The 19,100-nt window shown below is 39.9% G+C and overlaps 1 protein-coding gene and 1 long non-coding RNA gene across 4 annotated transcripts in view; one reads left to right on the top strand and one right to left on the bottom strand.

Moving 5' to 3' along the window:
• LOC125462358 (uncharacterized) overlaps positions 1 to 19,100 on the top strand; it is an 84,277-nt gene that overhangs the window by 38,629 nt on the left and 26,548 nt on the right. The window lies entirely within an intron of this gene.
• The window catches only part of card11 (caspase recruitment domain family, member 11), a 370,578-nt gene continuing 357,724 nt past the window's right edge, over positions 6,247 to 19,100 (bottom strand). For all 3 annotated transcript variants that reach the window (XM_048552326.2, XM_048552327.2, XM_048552328.2), the window contains 2 exons: positions 18,015 to 18,130; positions 6,247 to 13,040 (listed from right to left, as the gene is read on the bottom strand). In XM_048552326.2, coding sequence (XP_048408283.2) covers positions 12,833 to 13,040; positions 18,015 to 18,130 — 324 coding nt within the window. In that variant the 3' untranslated portion in view covers positions 6,247 to 12,832. The remainder of the gene's footprint in view (positions 13,041 to 18,014; positions 18,131 to 19,100) is intronic.

Here is a 19,100-nt window from a genome sequence, read left to right as displayed (position 1 = left end):
ACCTAACCCCTCAAGTCCACGTATCATCCTTCCAAACCTGTGTTAGACTTCGTCTAGGGCCAAAACATTCCTTCCAAAGATGTCATATCCAGATCTGCTCACAGTATTCTAAGTGGGCTGTAACTTGAGTTAGCTATGACTACAGCACAATGTCTGCATCCCTATACTTCAGCATTCTTTCAAACAGAAGTGCCAAATTGATGATCTTTCTTGATGACCTGAGGTCCCCACCATTTTAAAGGTCCTTCAGCTAATTTGATTTGTTCAACATAACAGCGTGAAATCACTGCATGCACTAGAGGTAGCCAAAGGTTATGGGCTCAAATAACATTGTTTGTAACGTTGAAAATTTATTCCAGAACTAGTTGCATTCTTTAGACTAACTGTTCTAATACAACTGGAACACCATCCTTCCAAGTGAAACAGTCACATTTAATGTGGGGGTTCATAGAAGCAAATGTTCACGAATGTCCAGAGCAAACATGATCAATGAACTGCAGTAAGTGTTGATAGCTTGAGTGGCTTCAGCTCCGACTTTGAGCTGGAGGCTAAACTGCAGACCCCAGTTCATCTCCAGGAGAGAGAACATCACCTTATCAGATACTTTACTCTAGGAGACTGTTCCCACTCCTTGGGACAAAGTCTTTCAATTTGACCACTCCTTTAGGAAAAGGAGTGTTATGTCAGTGAAGTAGGTGAAGGGACACAGAAGGCAGGCGTGTATGAGCCTTAGCAATTGTTCAACAGGATTGATAGTCTTTCAGCCCGTTTGAATGATGGGAGAGCAGCGTGGAAGATCTAAATGAATGTGGCATCATGATGCAGGAAGCCTTCAAGTCAGGAGAGCACAAAGAACGTGGTCGTAGGCGATGGTACGTAGAGAGGGATAGACACTATTCTCCACAGCAGAGAGCTAGAGTCCAGAAGGACAGACGACTCGGCCAGTGTCAACATCTGTCCAGGGCTGCAGAGGAAACGTAGGAGTGCAAGGATCTGATCGTGTATGTACTGAAGATTCTGATAGAACAAAGTAAGTTTCTGCCAGTGCAGAAAAAATGAGCTTGGCACCAAATTTAAGAAGCAGAACACTGAAGGAAATAATCTCAGGATTATTACCAGTGCCATATGCAAATTGGCATTGGACAAATACGCTTGGAAAATTAATTGCTCAAAGGTTTGTGTGGGAGAAGTAGGTACTGGTGCCTCATGAACTAGGTCAAGTACTAGAATAAGTACTTTTTTTTGGACTGTCAACCCCTGAACTGTGCTGGGGTTGGTGTTATAGTGAGCCACGTAACTAGTGAAGTAGAACAGGTGGTAACCTAAATTTTTGGGGCAATAGATCAAAGTAAGGAAGTTGTAGAAAATGACATTGTTTAAATGGAAAACAGATTATGGCAGGAAGGAGTAAAATACAAACTAATGGCTCAATCAACGTATAAGACTAGAGGTTACAAATATACTAAAAAGGACAACCTAATAGGCTCTGTGTATCGAACGCACACAGCATTAAAACAAACACTTGAACTGAGAACCCAGTTGGAAATCAGCAGGTATGATCTGATAGCCATTACACCAACTTGAACGCAGAATTAAGACTTGGATTATGATCAAAATATTGCAGGGTAGGTGGCCTTTAGTAAGAAATAAAAGGTAGATAAAGCAGGAGAGAGGTATACCAGGATTAAAAGTGCTTTGGGTAGAATTGAGAAATGATAGTGGCAAGAATTGGCTTGTGGGGGTGGCGTACAGCCCCACCAATAGTAACAAAGTTTTGCGTAAGAGGAAAGAAATAATAAGAGATTAAACTCCTTTGTGATAATCTGGCAGAAAAGTACAATGTATGTAAAGACTGGCCCAATCAGATGGGGGGGTGGAGGAAGTAGCCTGGAAGGGGCATTCATAAGCTGTTCTAACTATCCAGAGTTAGACCTGGTTTTTCACAACAAAATAAAACTTACAACTTCATAGTGAAAGTACTTGCCAGTTAGCAAAAAGGAATAAGATGACTGAACCTTGTTTCCACTTTAAGGAGAGAAGAATGGGAGCCAGAATAGCGCAGCATAGTGGTTTAGTGGTTAGCACTGCTACCTCAATGGATTTAATCTTCTGTTTGGTAAAACAAACAGTGGCTAGTGAGGTAATGGAGGTTTCATATTTCCCAAATTCTCTCAATTCAGGGCAGGTTTTTTAAAGGAGTTCTAGTTTAAGTTTTTAGTAACAGGCCGGTAAGCTTAACTGTCATCATAACCAAGATGTTTGAAGTTATTATCAAAGATATTTTATCAGGGCACTTAAAATTCAAGGTCATCATGCAGAATTAGCATGGTTGTATACAAAGGAGGTATACTTAACTGATTGAAGTTGTTTAGGAAGTTACATCTTGTAGATAAGAGCGAAATAATGGGTATATTGTATTCCAATGTCCAGACGGCACTTGATAAGATACTTCATCAAAGGCTATTGCAGAAAGTAAAACATGTGGTTTATGGGATAACATTGGTACAGATAGAAGATTGGCTAGACACCAGAAGAAGAGACCAGACATAATTGGGTTATTTTCTGGTTGGTAAGATGTAACAAGTGGTGAGCCACACAGTTTACTGCTGATACTCACTCATTTTTTAAAAAAAAGCCCTTCACCCAAATCAGTTAAACAACTGGCAAAAAATACTAGCACGGTTAAAATCTGCTGCTGATGACACAAATAGGAAAGTAAGCTGTGAAGAAGACTGTAAAAGAGGCTACAAAGGAATATGGACAAGTTAAGTGAGTGGATAAAGTTCTGACAATGGAGTATAAAGTGGGAAAATGTGAAGTTGTTTATTTTGATATGAAGGGATGTTATCAAAATGCTGGGAGATTAGAGGTCTCAGGGCACCTAGATCCCTGTAATGAATGAATCACAAAAATTGTGTATGTAGTTGCTGCGAGGAATTGGAAAAGCTTACAGCAACGATCATTTTTAGTAGAATCAAAAACATCTCTAATTCTGTAATGCTTCAGGTATATAGTACTGGTCTCCTAATGTAAGGAAGAATATAAACACACTTGGAAGTAGTTCAGAGACAGTTTGAGACGAACAACTTGATTGGGTGGAATGCTTTGTGAAGAAAGTTTGGGAAGTTAGGCTTGTACCCACTGGAGTCTGGAAGAGTACTAGGTGACTCGAGTGAAACAGAAGATCCTGAGGAGTCTTAACCAGATGCATGTAGAAAAGATGTTGCCTGGGAGATGCTAGAATGAAGAATTCACCCATTTAAGACCGATCAGGATAATTCTTTTGCAGAGGCTCGTGGGTCTGTGGAATTCTACTTTCACAACTTTTTTTTTGAGAAAGAGTGTTTTTTTTTAAAACAGAAAATTCAAGGCTTCGGGAGATAAGTTGCCTCAATGAGCAGGAGCAACCAATGCAGATGAATGGGATTGTGGGAGATATAGCAGTTTGGATCGGAAATTGGCTTGCTGAAAGAAGCCAGAGGTTGGTAGCTGATGGGAAATGTTCATCCTGGAGACCAGTTACTAGTGGTGTACCGCAAGGGTCGGTGTTGGGTCCACTGTTGTTTGTCATTTTTTTATAAATGACCTGGATGAGGGCATAAAAGGATGGGTTAGTAAACTTGCAGGCGACACTAAGGTCAGTGGAGTTGTGGATAGTGACAAAGGATGCTGTAGGTTGCAGAGAGGCATAGATAAGCTGCAGAGCTGGGCTGAGAGGTGGCAAATGGAGTTTAATGCAGACAAGTGAGGTGATGCACTTTGGTAGGAGTAACCAGAAGGCAAAGTACAGGGCTAATGGTAAGATTCTTAGTGTAGATGAGCAGAGAGATCTCGGCGTCCATGTACACAGATCCTTGAAAGTTGCCACCCAGGTTGACAGGGCTGTTAAGAAGGCATATAGTGTTTTAGCTTTTATTAATGGAGGGATCAAGTTCCGGAACCAAGAGGTTATGGTGAAGCTGTACAAAACTCTGGTGCGGCCGCACTTGGAGTATTAGGTACAGTTCTGGTCACCACATTATAAGAAGGATGTGGAAGCTTTGGAAAGGGTGCAGAGGAGATTTACTAGGATGTTGCTTGGTATGGAGGGAAGGTCTTACGAGGAAAGGCTGAGGGAGTTGAGGCTGTTTTCATTAGAGAGAAGAAGGTTGAGCGGTGACTTAATTGAAACATAAAATAATCAGAGGGTTAGATAGGGTGGATAGGGAGAGCCTTTTTCCTAGGATGGTGACGGCGAGCACGAGGGGGCATAGCTTTAAATTGAAGGGTGAAAGATATAGGACAGATGTCAGGTAGTTTCTTTACTCGGAGCAGTAAGGGAATAGAATGCTTTGCCTGCAATGGTAGTAGATTCGCCAACTTTAGGTACGTTTAAGGAGTCATTGGATAAGCATGTGGACGTACGTGGAATAGTGTAGGTTAGATGGGCTTGAGATTGGTATGACAGGTCGGCACAACATCGGGGGCCAAAAGGCCTGTACTGTGCTGTTATGTTCTATGTTCTATTTAGTCATGATGTTGTTGAATAGTGAGGTAAGTTCAAGGAACCAACTGGTTCCTTCCTCCTAACTTAGATAAATTAATGAATAATGACATTCAACATAAGTTCACTATGCCCCCCCCCCACCCCGCTTTGCCCACAACTTCAACTGCACCTCCTCATTCAAAATCTTTTAAGTCTATTAATTCTCTCTCTTTCTTATCTTTATCCATCCTGATGACTTTATAATTTCCACTTTTTCTTTTTTTTAAAGAGGTCACCCTCAAAACTGATCGTACCCTTGACTATGTCCAGCCCATCTCTCTCACTTCTGCTCTCGACTCTTTATTTCCTTGTCTGAACTATGGTAAAGTTCCACTTGTCCTTTTTATTGTCTGTTCTAACCCACTGCTGTACTGAATTTCCATTCCATTTTTTTATCGCCTCCCCTGATGAGCAATTCAAAGGGACTGTTCCTATGTAACAGCCTATTCTATCCAGTAGTCCTAATACCCTGCACCCTTCAAAATGCACATATCAATACAAATACAGATGTAACACTTGTCGTTTTATCTCTTTCCCTCACCTTGCTAGGTGCTGAACACTCCTGATAATTGGGTTACTTCTTGTGTACTTCTTCCAGTTTGGTGTACAATGTTCACTGCTCACCCTGGGGTCTCCCCTACATTTAGAAAACCAAATGCAGAATAGGTGACTAAGTGTGGAGCTGGAAGAACACAGCAGGCCACACAGCACCTTCAGAGGAGCAGGAAAGTTGATGTTTCTGGTCAGGACCCTTGTTCATTTTCTGATGCTGCCTGGCCTGTTGTGTTCTTCCATCCACACTTTATCTCGGACTCCAGCATCTGCAGTTCTTGCTATCGCTGCAGAATGGGTGACTGTCTTGTGGAATGCTTCTCTTCAGTCAAATGCATGACTCAAAGCTTCCTGTGGCTTGCTCTTTTAATGTACCACCTTGCTCTCATACTGTAATCTCTATCCTTGGCCTGCTGTGGTATTCCAATAAACTCGGCATCTGTTGATGAGGCACTGCATGTGGACTCACTGCAATCAATACTGAGTTCAATAACTTCAGACTGGAAGCTCTGCTATCCTATTGTTTCCTTTTCTTTACACATTAGTTGCTGTCCCAAGACAAAAAAGGGCAGGTAATGTGCCAATCACGCTTCTTCTGGAGCCATCTTTTTTTGTTTCTTTACTTTTAATGTCTCCTATCCTTTGTTTTTTGGTATTTTTCTAGCAACTTACAAGCTATTGCATTGGCAACTTTTCCCCATTCTGCTGAAATGTCATAAATTGAAATATTAATGTGTTTTCTATCTATCCCAGATACAGCCAGAAATGGTGTGTTTGCTTTTGGAGATGTCGGGACAGTCGACTGCATACTTGGGCAAATGAGTTGTAAGGGAGCATTTTAAAGTAGGATAGGTAGGTGGAGAATTTTGTGAAGGGAGTTCCAGGGTCTCTGTAGCTTAAAGTATTATACTGAAGTTGATGAGATGTAAACTTTGGGTATGTTCAAGAGGCCATAATTGGAGGAATTTAGAGAATGGAAAAAGCTACAAAGTCATATTTCATACAGGTTCAGATTTGCATTTGTGCTACGTCGAGAAGCTAGGTATTAAGAGGCTGACTCTGGGAAGATGATACACACTGCTATTAGTATTTGATCACCAAAGACACATTTTATTAACAAAATTTGTTTTAAAAAATGTATTTTAACATTCATCTAACAATCCATACTAATCAAATACAATGCTACAAACTTTAACAGATTTGTGCACTCCTTGCTTACATTCATCCTTTTGAAGGAAAGGTTTCAGATCACGCTACAGGAGACAATGGGAAAAGCTAGAAAATGCAAGTACGCCTCATTCAGATTCATCTTCAGATGAGGTGACGTGATTGTGATCGCCTCAGCGCTTGGGATTTTAATGCAACAATGCTGTAACAGTCCTCAAAAGACTTCTAATGAAGGAAGGCATGAGAGTATGGAACTTTTCTCCAGTTTGCACCAGTGGACATGGGATTAATGATTGATGCAGAATTGAATTCCTCAGTATCCTGTCAAACATCACTGGATTTAGTCAAAGCATAAAGCAAATCGTGGCTTGCTATCGGTCTTTCTACGTCCTTTGTTTTGGCCATTGATGGTTTTGTGGGAAGCCTGGTATAAAACTGAGCTCGTGCTGAAGTAGTTTAGGATGCAGTAAACGCCACCAATTTGAAGGCGATCAGACAACTTCAGATTTGCAACTGTGCTGAATCAGAGGGAGTTACAGTCTGATCATAAACTGGATTAGTGGCTGTTGCCAAAACGAAGGGTGTTGTCATTAGAGATAGCAACTGTTGTGCCATTTAATTACGTTGGCTTTGTGGAATAAAGCTTCAAATCCCAAATGTCAGTCTCTGGAAATCCTCAAACTATTGCCAAGAGGATCTTCATTTGTTTCTAGTGGGATGGAATGTGAACTAATTTTGAATGACAAAGGGCAGTGACTAATACTAGTGTCATTGGTAGCTGCGACACCAGTCGCAGTTACATTCATTTTTGATACAGAAGCAGGCTACACTTCGCCCCACACTCTCAGATTATGTCATTATTGCACTGTTTTATATAAAATACTCCATCCTGCTTATTTTGTATAATCCATAAGTTAGTTAAACAAATATTACAACCACTGGTATGACATCAGAAACGATGGAGGAATTGCTGTACTTCACCTGAGGAAAATGTTGAGCAATAGGAATCAAATGAATTTGCATTTGATTCCAGTGCAAATTCCTCTTTGTGGGGGTTACATTCTTGGAAAATCATGCAAATAACTAACTAAGATTTCATAATGCTAACTAATGGGATATGTTCCAACAATTCTAAAGTTTAATACAGACATTACAAAGATTTGAGATAAGGTTCTATTGGAAAATGGTTAAATAAGTTTTTTAAAAATCATATTCACCCTTGAGGCTGTCTAGCAAAATGCACCGTCATGACAAATGATCAAATATACAAAAACTTCAGTAAGCAACAAAGTGAAAAACATACGAAATGCATACTTGGTAGTTGAGAGAAAACAGTGCAGTTTGTCACGGACACTTAAATATCATAATCTTTTTCTTACATTCATTTTGTGGTTTTTTTTTGTTGCTGACATTTTTTTAAAATAAACCTTGTTGAAAATAACTGAAAGGTAAACATTGGACCTGCAACGGACAATATAGCATACATAATGTTTTGTTCAGATAATAAAATGCAAATGGTGAAGACAAGAATAACAACAGGACTTTTCTGTAGAACAAAATTCCACTTTTGAGAAGGCAAGAATAAATTAACACCCTTCCTGCAGGTACAAAAATTCTACAAGATGGTAAGGTACTCAACTATTTCACTAGCTTCACATTCTTCCTTCTGAGCTCCACCAGAAAACGATAAAACATTCTCTGCAGTTTTCACAATCAGTAGATTTGAAAAATTACCAACATCTAATACTGTAAAGTGAGGCTAACGAATGTCAGGCATCAAAGAACACTTCAGATTCACAATATACAAAATTATCCCAGACAATATATTTCAGTGTAACGCCACGTCAGTCTTTGTATGGTTGAAAACAGGAAGTTAAAGCAAAACCTATTACTGTTGCATTCAACAGCAACAACATAAATTGCTGTTTTTCTCTCTCGCTCTCTCGCGCGCTCTCTTCACCCCCACCCCCCGGATTGGGAAGTCCAAAACTATAGGGCATAGGTTTAAGGTGAGAGGGAGGGGAAAGATGTAAAAGTTGCCCCTTGGGTCTCTTTCATGCAGAGGGTGGTGCATGTATGGAATGAGTTCTTACAGCTGGGACAATTAGAACAGTGAAAGGCAACTGATGGGTATGTGGATTGGGTTTAGAGGGATACGGGCCAAATGCTGGCAAACACGACTAGATTAATTTGGATATTTGGACAGCAGTCACAAGTTGGACTAAAGGATCTGTTTTCATGCTGTACATTTCTATAACTCTATGCCATGTAGCTGGTCAGGAAGCAGAAAGGATGGTAGGACAACATTACAGTTTTTGAAGAAAACGTACACCTAAGATAATGACTAAAGTTCATCAACTTGAATTGTTAACCATTCCTAACATGTGGACTGTTTCCAGCATCATCTGGTTATATTTTGCTTTATTATAACATGGATGCACATGTAATAGTCATGAAGAATCCTGAGATTCTGGAAAAGTCGTAGAAGATTGGAAAATTGTGAATGCAAGACCCCAAAGTCAAAAACAGACAGGGGGGAAAAATGTTAACAATTGGTCACTATTAACTATTGATTAACTATTGCTTAATATGTCAATGAGAATGTTTGCAGCTATTTTATGAAAGATACAATAGAGCATTCAGAAATGCACAGTAAAGCAGAGTCAGCATGACTTCATGAAAGGGAAATTGTCTGACAAATTTGTAGAATTCTTTAAGAGCTATCAAGTAGGATAGTAAAGGTGAGGTGAATCAATGTAACACATTTGGATTTTTGAAAAAGGCATTCAATGAGGTACCTTTTTAAGGCTATTTAATAGGATGAGAATCCACAGTGATTTGGGGTAGTACATTAGCTTAAATAAATGATTCACTCTTTTTAATAGAGGACAGATTGTTGGGATAGGGGGGCATTTTTCACATTGCAATCTAACTAGTCCAGTGCCAGGGCCATAATTATATAGATGACTTGGATGGGATAAGTGTACAACATACTATTACCTAGTTTGCAAATGACCCAGAAAAGGTGGAAGGACAAGTAGTGAGGATGACACAAACACTATAGCAGGATATATAGACAGGTTCAGCAAATGGGCAAAAACTTGGCAGATGGAACATAATGTATGAAAATGAAGGTTATGCACCTTGTTGATAAAAGAAATAGAAAAGCTGAATATTTTTTAATGGTGAGAGTGCAGAAAGCTGCACCTCCAAGATAGGCATTAGCATAATGATGACATCACAAGTAATCCAGACCCCTAGGCTCATGTCCTCAACATGAGTTTGGAATTTCACCATCTGTAGTAGAATTCAATTCAATTAAAAGCTGGCAGGTAGCCATTTAGGGAAGGAAATCTGCAATCATGGCCTCGACTGGTACACATGACTGTGGACCTACAGCAATATCGCTGTGTCTTGGGGCTGGGCAATAAATACCAGCCTAGCCAATGATGCTAGCAACTCATGAGCAAGTTTTCTTTTCCAAGAAAAAAAAATCCGTGCATAAATTGCAAAAGCTAACATCGAAGTTCAAGTGATGGGCAAGTCTTGGAAAAACTATACAAGCCACACCTAGAATGCAATGAACAGTTTTGGTCACCTTACATAACCAACTTATACTGGCATTGGAGGCCTTCAACAGAAGGCTCACTTGGTTTCTCCCAGGTGAGAAGTTGAGTAGTTTGGGCCTACACTCATTGGAATTTTAAGAATGAGAGGTGAAGTTATTGAAACACGAGTCTAATGGGGACTGAAAGAGTAGGTATGGAGAGGTGGATTTTTCTCCGTAGTGGGAGAGTTTAGGACCAGACAGCATAATCTCAAGAGGAAGGGGTTACCTATTTAAGACTGATGCAAGAAAGAATTTCTTCTCTCAAGGTTGTGCATCTGTGGAATTCCTTAGCACTTGGGCTGTTGAAGCTGAGTCGTCAAAAATGTTCAAGGTTAAGATGATTTTTTTTCATTTGTAAGGGAATCAAGCATTATCAATTAAGGAAGGTAATGAGTTGAGAATTCAGATAAGCCATGATCTCCCTGAATGACAGAGCAGACCCGGTGGGCTGAATGGCCTACTTCTGCTCCTACCTCCTGTAGTTTTATGGAAATGTGCAAAGACACTTCCCATGAGTGTAATCAGGCAGATACTTGACACAAAACCAAAGATGACATTAGGAGGAGTGACTAATTCTTTCTTTGGCTAAAGAGATGGATTTCAAGGTGGGCCACGTGTCGGGGGGAAAAAAAATTTCTTCTGGTGTCAGGGTCAAATAGAATGTCATTGTTTGTAAAGTGTTGGTTTGAACCAATGATTTGTGGTTGGAATCCAAAATAGTGGAATGAAGTTTTCAGGGGAACCAAATATCATGGTTTCAATCTTAAACCAAATTTCTTCCAAATGAGACTGGATGGACAGAACTGGATGTTAGACATGGAGAGTGAATACACAAGCAGTGAAATGTCTGATTAAGTGGAGAGATGGAGGTAGATGTCAGCATCATGTTCTACATGCATGCTGATATGTCTTCATGTGACATTGCCAGAGGGCCGCTCAGAGGAGTGACGTGCTTAGAAACCTATAAGAGTCCAGTGAGGCTAAGAATAGTAACCACTGTTATGGCCAGACTAAGTGTGATCAAGCAAGGGAATTCCATTGAGATAAAGTGCTAGAAGAGGATTTCCCACTTTCGCAGGGTGAAGAAAGGGAGGGAAGAATGAAATGAGTTAGTGTACCATAATTACACTTGGAGAACAATAGTTTGTGACCTTTTTCCCCCTCATGTACAATGTGAGTGTTGTTGGCTAGGCCTGCATCTATTTCCCATCCCTAATTGCCCTTTAAAGGTGATGGTGAGCCATTTTCTTGAACTGTTGTGTTATCTGTGATGTAGGGATATCAATGTTGCCATTAGTAATGGATTTCCAGGATTTTGACCGAATGACACAGTTCTACGCCAGTCTAGTGGGGCGCTTGAAAGTGAATTCTGTGGGAACTGATGTTCCCTTGTATTTGCAGTTTCTTTTTGTCCTTTTGTGCAGAGACTTTGATAGGCCATTTCAGTATTGTTACAACCTAATTGGAAAATTTTCAGATGGCTTGTTGAAAAATGGGCCCTGATTTGAATGAAAAGCACATGTTCAAACCTCTTTTGGAGGAGGAAAGGGAGGTTGGAGGGGTAATAAAGTTAGATCTAGGGTGAGCCTTTTAGCAAAAGGCAATGCTTCTTGAAAGGAAGGAGGACAGTGCTTGAAAAGAACAACAATGATGTCATGTCATAATCACAGGAATCAAAAAAGTTGGATGGTCAATAGTTCAGTTGAAAATAAATCAAGGGGTAAGTAGAGCTTGAAGATGACTCTGGGGGAAACCGACATTTAGGTGCAGGTTCAGGATGAGTGAGGAATAGGAATCTTGGGCAGAGTTTGTGGGAAAGGGATGGATGTGTACAGGTGGCAAAGAAATGAAACTGAACAGACTCCCTGGCATTTGACCTAGGCACCAGAAAAGAACAAAGGAACAACCTTGTCAATCCTGCCGAGTCTTCCTTACTCATGTCAGGGGGCTGGTGCTAAAATTGGAAGAGCTGTCTCTCAGCTAATCAAAAAAGCCTCATATGGTAAGTACGACTATATACCAGATACCCCTACCACCATCCCTGGATATGTCCTGTCCCACAAGCAGTACAGACCCAGCAGATGTGACGGCACGTTGGTGTTGTGTCAGGAGGGAGTTGCCCTGTCCTCAGCATTGACTCCAGAGCCCATGAAGTCTCATGGTTTAAGGTTAAATGTGTAAAGAAAGAACTGAAGGTGGCTTGACAACAGCACTACTGATCAAGCTGGTTGGGCCTTAGAGGACACTGCTGTGCGACTGGGTCTGTGGCAGGTGGTTGAGGGAACCAACAAAAGGGAAAAACATATTCTATCTCCTCCTTGTGCATCTGCAGCCAGCAGATTCATCTGACCATGACTGTATCAGTAAGAGCAACCACTGCACAGTTCTTATGCAAACCAAGACTCACCTTTTGTGTTCAGAATATCCTTCATCTTGTTGTGTGGTACTATTATTTTGCTAAATGGAATGATTTCAAACAGATCAATACCGGGCATCCATGAGGCACTGTAGGCTGCCATCAGCAGCAAAATTGCACTCCAGTGCCATCTGCAATCTCATGGTTTGGCATATCTCCCATTCAACTGTATGGAAATTTTAACAACTTTTCAAATCGTCACACACAGTGACGATTTTAAAGAGAATTCTTTCTCGGTAGCATTCTTCCTCTGTAAATGATGCAGTCACCTACAGCCGCATCTCAAGAATTCTTTCTAAGGCACTATAATAATAAGGAAAAGCGTTTTTCATTGTGGTATTCATTTTTTTAAATAGACAAAAACTCGCATTTTTTTAAAAAAGTGATGTTTTGAGCATTTTGTTTTTAACAAAGCTACCTTACTATGTAAGAATCATCATCGATTGCTTACAAAAAACATCCTCTGTCTCCCTCCTGCAGGATTGACTTACTGTTTGTTAGTTCATGCATGGCAAGGGATTTGTTATTCTCTTAAATCCTGTTGGTTACAGTCAGTCAAATCCTAGAGTTGATCTTGATCGATCCAGACTGTCTTTCTCTGTTCCTCAATGATTTTCTCTTTGATAATTTTGATGAGCTCCTTGATGTTGCCCCATGTATCAGCTCCCACTGTTGTATACAAGCAGGGGAGGGATTCAAGCTCGGTCTCATTCAAACGGCAGCTCTTCAGAAACTCTTCCTCGCCACTGTCTGGTTTTGCTGGCAATCTCCTGTAATTAGACATATTCACCTCTTTAACAATGTTAAACATCTTGTTTCCGTGTTTGCCAGCCTGTGATATTTTCAGAAGATTGAGAAAATGCAGTCAGAGGACAATTAACCTCCGATCATTTTGATGGTACTCGGTATACACTTGACTGTGAGGATCCAAATTTCACTGTATGCCAGTCTATAAGCAATCTTCACAGGCATAAAGGTGAAGGCCAGAGAAAATTAACCTCTAATGTCTCTTGTGGGGAAGTATTTTGCCTTAGCTTAGCTTTTTACCAAGTGTTTCAAGGTTTTCTAAGTTACTATTGCATCACTGGACAGCACAGCTGACAGAAATTCCATTTTTGTTAATTTGGGGAAAGAGCTCGTCACACAGATCCCTTATTTTGCCTTTTTCATATGTCCTTTAATGCTTTTCTCTTTCAAATAGTTATCCATTTTCCTATTTGAAAGCTGTTTGGGATTCTGGGTCTATTTCTTTTATTCCAGTAAGGGTTTTTACTAGTACCAGAGACTTGCGACTGAAGAGCACAGTCGGAGTGAAGGGACAACCCTTTAGAACTGGTATGAGAAATTTTTTTCAGTTAAAGGATGGTTAATTTATGAAACTCATTACCACAGAATGCTTTGGTGGCCAAGTCATTGTGTCTTAGGTCCTTTTTTTTTAGTAAAAGGATCAAGGGTTATGGGAGAAGGCAGGACAATGGGATTGAGAAACATATCAGCCATGATTGAATGGTGGCACAGAATCTGAAGGGCCTAATTCTGCTCCTATATCTCACTAAGTGCTGTTCTTTCCCTTTCTCCTTTTGATAATGGCAATCAATTTTTATTCTCTGATTAGTTATTAAGCAGGAAGTTAATTCTTCCCATTTATCTTTCCAACGTTGAACACTTCCTCTATATGGTTCTTGTGAAACTGCCTGGTTTCTCTTTCTTATAATTAAAAGCCTGTGAATATCAGCTGGAGTTTAAAGTCAACCAACAAGCATGTAAGTAACTGCCAGTAAGCCACCTCTGATACTTAACCTAAACAATTTGTAAAAGCTTAGAATTACCTCCTTTTTACATTTCCAATATCCTCCTTTTATAGGACTTCTCTCCTCATAATAAAAATTACACCTCAACCTGTTGACTTTCAGTTTCTGCCTTTTTAAAAACTCCATTTGATATTTGTTTTCTCCTCCTTAACTCCTCCACTTTTGTTTGCCTTCCTCTTAATTCTTGACTTATTTGTCTATCAAAAAACTAACTCTGCCCTGAACAAATTCAATGACCCAGCCTCTGCTCCATTTTGGGCAAGAGAACAGACCAATGATTGTCAGACAGCGGGGGGAGAAAAAAATCCTTATTCACGTTAAAAGTGAACCTTCTAAACTCTTTGACAAAAGATTTCCTGCTCATACAGATATCTATCCAGTCAAGTCCCTTGGGATTTTATCTTAAGATCACTCCTGCTGCTTTTCTGCTTTCTATTCCAAAGCAGACAGATTCATGTTTCCCACACCATACTTTATCTGCCAAATTTTGTCCATTCACTTAACCTATGTATATCCCCATGTAGACACTTGACCTCGCTTTTGTCAACCTGTTTTCCCAGCAGTCCTGATGCCATGAGCATATCTAACTCGCATCAGTCCCTCCATCCAAATCATTTGGTGTAAACTGTAAATAGTTGAAGCACCAGCATTGTTGCACATGGCACGCTACTGGTTGGAACTTGCCAATCTGAAAAAGACTTTTAGTTATCACTGCTGTCTGTTTCCTGTTAACGTTCTTTATCCGTGCTGATGTTATTCCTGACAGCATCTGCGCTTATCTCATGTAACCTTGTGATCTGGCGCATGATCAAATGCCTTTTAGAAATACAAGAATAACACCTCTGCAGGTTCCTCATTATCCAGTGCTATGTCCTCAAAGATCTCTACAGTATTAGTCAAACATGATTTTTCACCGAATAATATTGATTTTTGCCCGATCCCATTATGATCTCTAAGTACCTTGCTTGAACTTCATGAATAATGTATTCTAGCAATTTCCCTATTACCGCAGTTAGGCTGACTAGCCTGGTCTACAATTTCTTGCTGTCTCCCCTTCTTGTAGAAAAGGTGTTTTATATGCTATTTGCCAAACTGGTATTATCTTTATAGGCTTGTAGTATCAGCTTGAAAGCATCACTGAAGCCAGGTAGGAGAAAAGGACATAAGTAAATGATGCATTAGGGTCTGTCAATCTTTTTAGATTTTAGTTTCCTTCAATAACCGGTTCCAAATCTCTGTCACATCATCACGGAAGAATGTTGAACAAAGGTCAGTCACTTTTTTCAATAAAAGCAGTCAGCTCCACTCACAGGAAATGCACTTTCTGTAGATAACTGTGCACAATGAAGTGAGAACGATAATAAAACCTACAGTTTGCACAGTTGTTGACAGAACTGTGTGCAGACAAAACCTTGATTAGGAATGTCTGTCTTTTGAACCCACTCAATGCTGTTTGATTGCTTGTTATCTCATTAATATCTTATGCATTGTTGTAATCACCCATTATGGCTGTGTTATGTCAAGATTAACTTAAGATAATTACCTGGCTTTAACGTGACTTGTACTTTTTTTTGAGATTCATAAGTGAAAATGTACTTGCAGCTACACCATGCCACGCACTTTCTTTCAAGATGGTTCTTTTTAATATCTTTGCTGCTGAATCCTTTCCCTTTTGGAAACATCAGCCAGAGTTAGAAGCAGGTATCTGGATTTAGCAGGAGATGCTTTCAAGTTGAAAGCATCAGAAGCTGGTCACCTGCCACACTGAACTCAGCAACCAAAAGGGGAAGTTGGGGTGGGTGAGGAGGAGCAAGCTTGGGGCATTGCGGCATGGCTTCATTTGTGTGTTAGCTTTCAGTGAATGCACACTTGTCACTCACTTATTTCAGTGGTATAGAGGTCCAAGCATGTTTGAAGAGTTAATGCTGAGGAGTACATTTAAACTTCACTGAATCTGATCTATCTTGAGCAGGAGAACAACTTTGAACCTTGACGGGTTTTCGGGAGGTCTCCCTCAGAATCTCCATAACAACACTCCCAATCATAAGCTTGTACTGAGTTGTTCTTGTGCATTAATTAACTGACTTTGGTTCGGAAAAAAAATACCTGTCGCAGTTCACATGAAATACTAAAGTAAAAAGAAACTCTTTTAGTGGTATGAGCGGAGAGTGCTGATTCATTGACAAGCAAACATTGGGAGAGGGAATTCCATAAAAAATATACTAGTTAATAATGATTGACTAGTTAACTTTGTTTTTGGTTTGGATTTTAACCACACAAGTTGATGATGCTTTACCCTGGCAGATTAACCAGAGAATGGCTGTTGTCATTTTTCTTAAAAGGTATGTGTACATATTCTTTAGGTCTATAAAGATTGGGTCCCTGTGTACCTACATACTTTCTGATTCACGCAAGTGTGGAACATTGAGTCCCACTGATGATCCTAAATTGATTGACAATTTAAGCCTTTGCGTACTCAGGATTAATTTAGCAAATGTTCTCTAAATCACACAGTCACAACTTGTTGGACACTTGTAAATTTTTGCAAGCACGACCTGGTGGGGTGTATACCTTATGAGCAGCTGAAGGGATCTGCCACTTAATACACTTGATAGTCCTTGGAACAGATCCTACGTAATTAGCAACTCTCTGCCTCTGAAAACTCATGCACCACATTACTACAAGGAAGGTGGAACTTTTTTTTTTCTTTGACATAGTGTTCCTATTTCAATTTAACAGAATAGGTGATAGTCATGCTGTGCTTTGTGTTTGAAGGTAATGTCTTGCTTGGCTAACAGCCAGGCATGTTAGCTTGCTTGGTTTAAAATTTAAACAGAATTTGACAGTCATTCGTAACTAACTGGTGAATTGTTCATAATCTAAGAGCACTTGCTCACCAGTCAGTACTGTCCTGTCTCACATTATAAATCTTGGCTTCATCTTTGACTTTGGTAGTTGTGAACTGGCCTAAAAGCTTTCAAGAAAATTTTTTTCAGCATCACTCAAGTTCTGTACTATTAAATGATTTTGTTTCATGAGCTACATCTTAAGATTACCAAGCCATTTGGTCTACAACACCGGACCTAGGGATTTACAGGGCCTGTTAGAGGGGGAAGAGAATTGGTGACAGTAAATCTACCAAATGATCTTTCACCATTTATGATCTGTGGTGAGGAGTAGTTTTATCACAGTTGTTCTACAAAGATGAGCAAACACTACTTACTAGTCTGTCTGACTTAACTTCTCAACCTCCACCTTGACCACCTCCAGGTGTCAGTGGCAGGGGTGGGTTGGTAATGCATTAAGTCGTCTTTTGACAGAATGTATTCCTGAGGTTTGCAATGAATGTTCCAAACAGGAGTAGACTCACTTTGAAGAAACATGTTCTGTGTTTCAATAGGCCTCGATAGCAGTGATAGAAATTGCTGGCAGATGGCCTGTTGAGGTATACTTTTGGGAGGGTGTCCATCAGACATTTTCATGTAAGCAGCCTGACGGTAAAGTTCCCCCACACTTCATGCTGACAGTGTGAAGGAGGCACATCATGTGCCTTGCCAATCTTGCACGCCAGGCGAAAAACCACCCCTTTTTTTAATCCAATTCCTGTTCCAAGTTAAAATCTGACAATTCCTTAGTTGCAGTTTAAATGATCTATACTTTGTTGGGCTGCAATGGAGGGTATTGATCAGAATAGCTTTAGTGGTATGTTATGCTCTCCAACTCTCTCTTTTTTCAATGTATAAATGTGTGAATTGTTGAAAGTTAAAACTGAGATAATTCAGCCTTTTTGATGTAAGGAACTCTTGTTAAAATAACCGAGAAACCTCTTCAGTCCCTCCCTGCATAACAAAACAAATTTAATTCAGCAACATTGATTGGAAATGGCAGCTTTAACTAATTAAGGGCACCAATGTGGAAAAGATTAGACAATACCTGAATCGTTTGATGTTCTTCTCACAGACTCTAATGACGATTATAATTGGATAGATGTCTTTCTTAATCAAATCTCTTGTGCAGCTCAGACCAGCTTCTAGTAAACAATGTTTATTCTGTTTGGAAGGAAAAGGGAAAGACGTTTTGAATGAAGATCAAACTAACCAGTTTTCATCCCGCTGCTAATGACAACTGAGTCTCTCTGACATTAACTCTTATTGTATACTCCTCACTGCAGTTTAGATTATGTCAGCCAAAACTTCCAAACTGACAGTCATGGTCTAAATGCCTGACAGGAGAGATACAGGTATTTCTCCTGTAATGCAATAGTTGTGCTCTTGTGTGACCTCACAGTATAAAAAAATCATTAAATTGTAAATATAGGGAAATGGCTATAGAAAATCACTATACTGTACTGTAGAAAGTTTGCACTATTCAAAGTGTCCACTATTCATCAATTGCATTGCAACTAATTTGCATTAATGTTAATAGTTCAAATCAGCCAGGTATTTCTGCTATTTGAAAAAGTTCATATAAGGAGGTTGAAAACAATTCAAATTTAGTGTTTCATGTTCACTTCCAGTTTGTTGTCTCCAAATTTTCTTGTTAGCACCCCTGAAGATGACGAATACTGTGGTGCAGGTAGTTCTTCTATAACGCGATAGTTGCATTCTTGTATGACCTCATGCCATAGAAAATTACATTATCCAAACAGCACCCACTATTCATCACTCATGTTACAGCCATTTAGCATTATCAAAACATGTGGTATAGCAGAACTACCTGCACTGATTTGATTTTGCAACCTCTGAGTGACCATTGTTTGAGTACCAGTCAGAAAAGGGAAGGCTGGCAGGCTATTTGACAACAGTAGTTGTGTTGGTGCAGGGTAAGAGGCCTAAGTGGGATGAGGGGAACTATACATATACATATGGGACCAGAGAACAAATTCATAGAATCCCTACGCTGGAAGAAGGCCATTTGGCCTATCAAGTCTATACCAACCCTCTGAGGAGCGTCCCACCCAGACCCACCCCCTCTACCCTCTCTAGAATCCTGCATTTCCCATGGCTAATCCACTTGGCC

This window comes from Stegostoma tigrinum, chromosome 23 (genome assembly GCF_030684315.1).
Source record: "Stegostoma tigrinum isolate sSteTig4 chromosome 23, sSteTig4.hap1, whole genome shotgun sequence".
Taxonomy (NCBI): Eukaryota; Metazoa; Chordata; class Chondrichthyes; order Orectolobiformes; family Stegostomatidae; genus Stegostoma; species Stegostoma tigrinum.
Note: the sequence above shows the minus strand (reverse complement) of the source record. Positions and strands in the feature narration are given on the sequence as shown.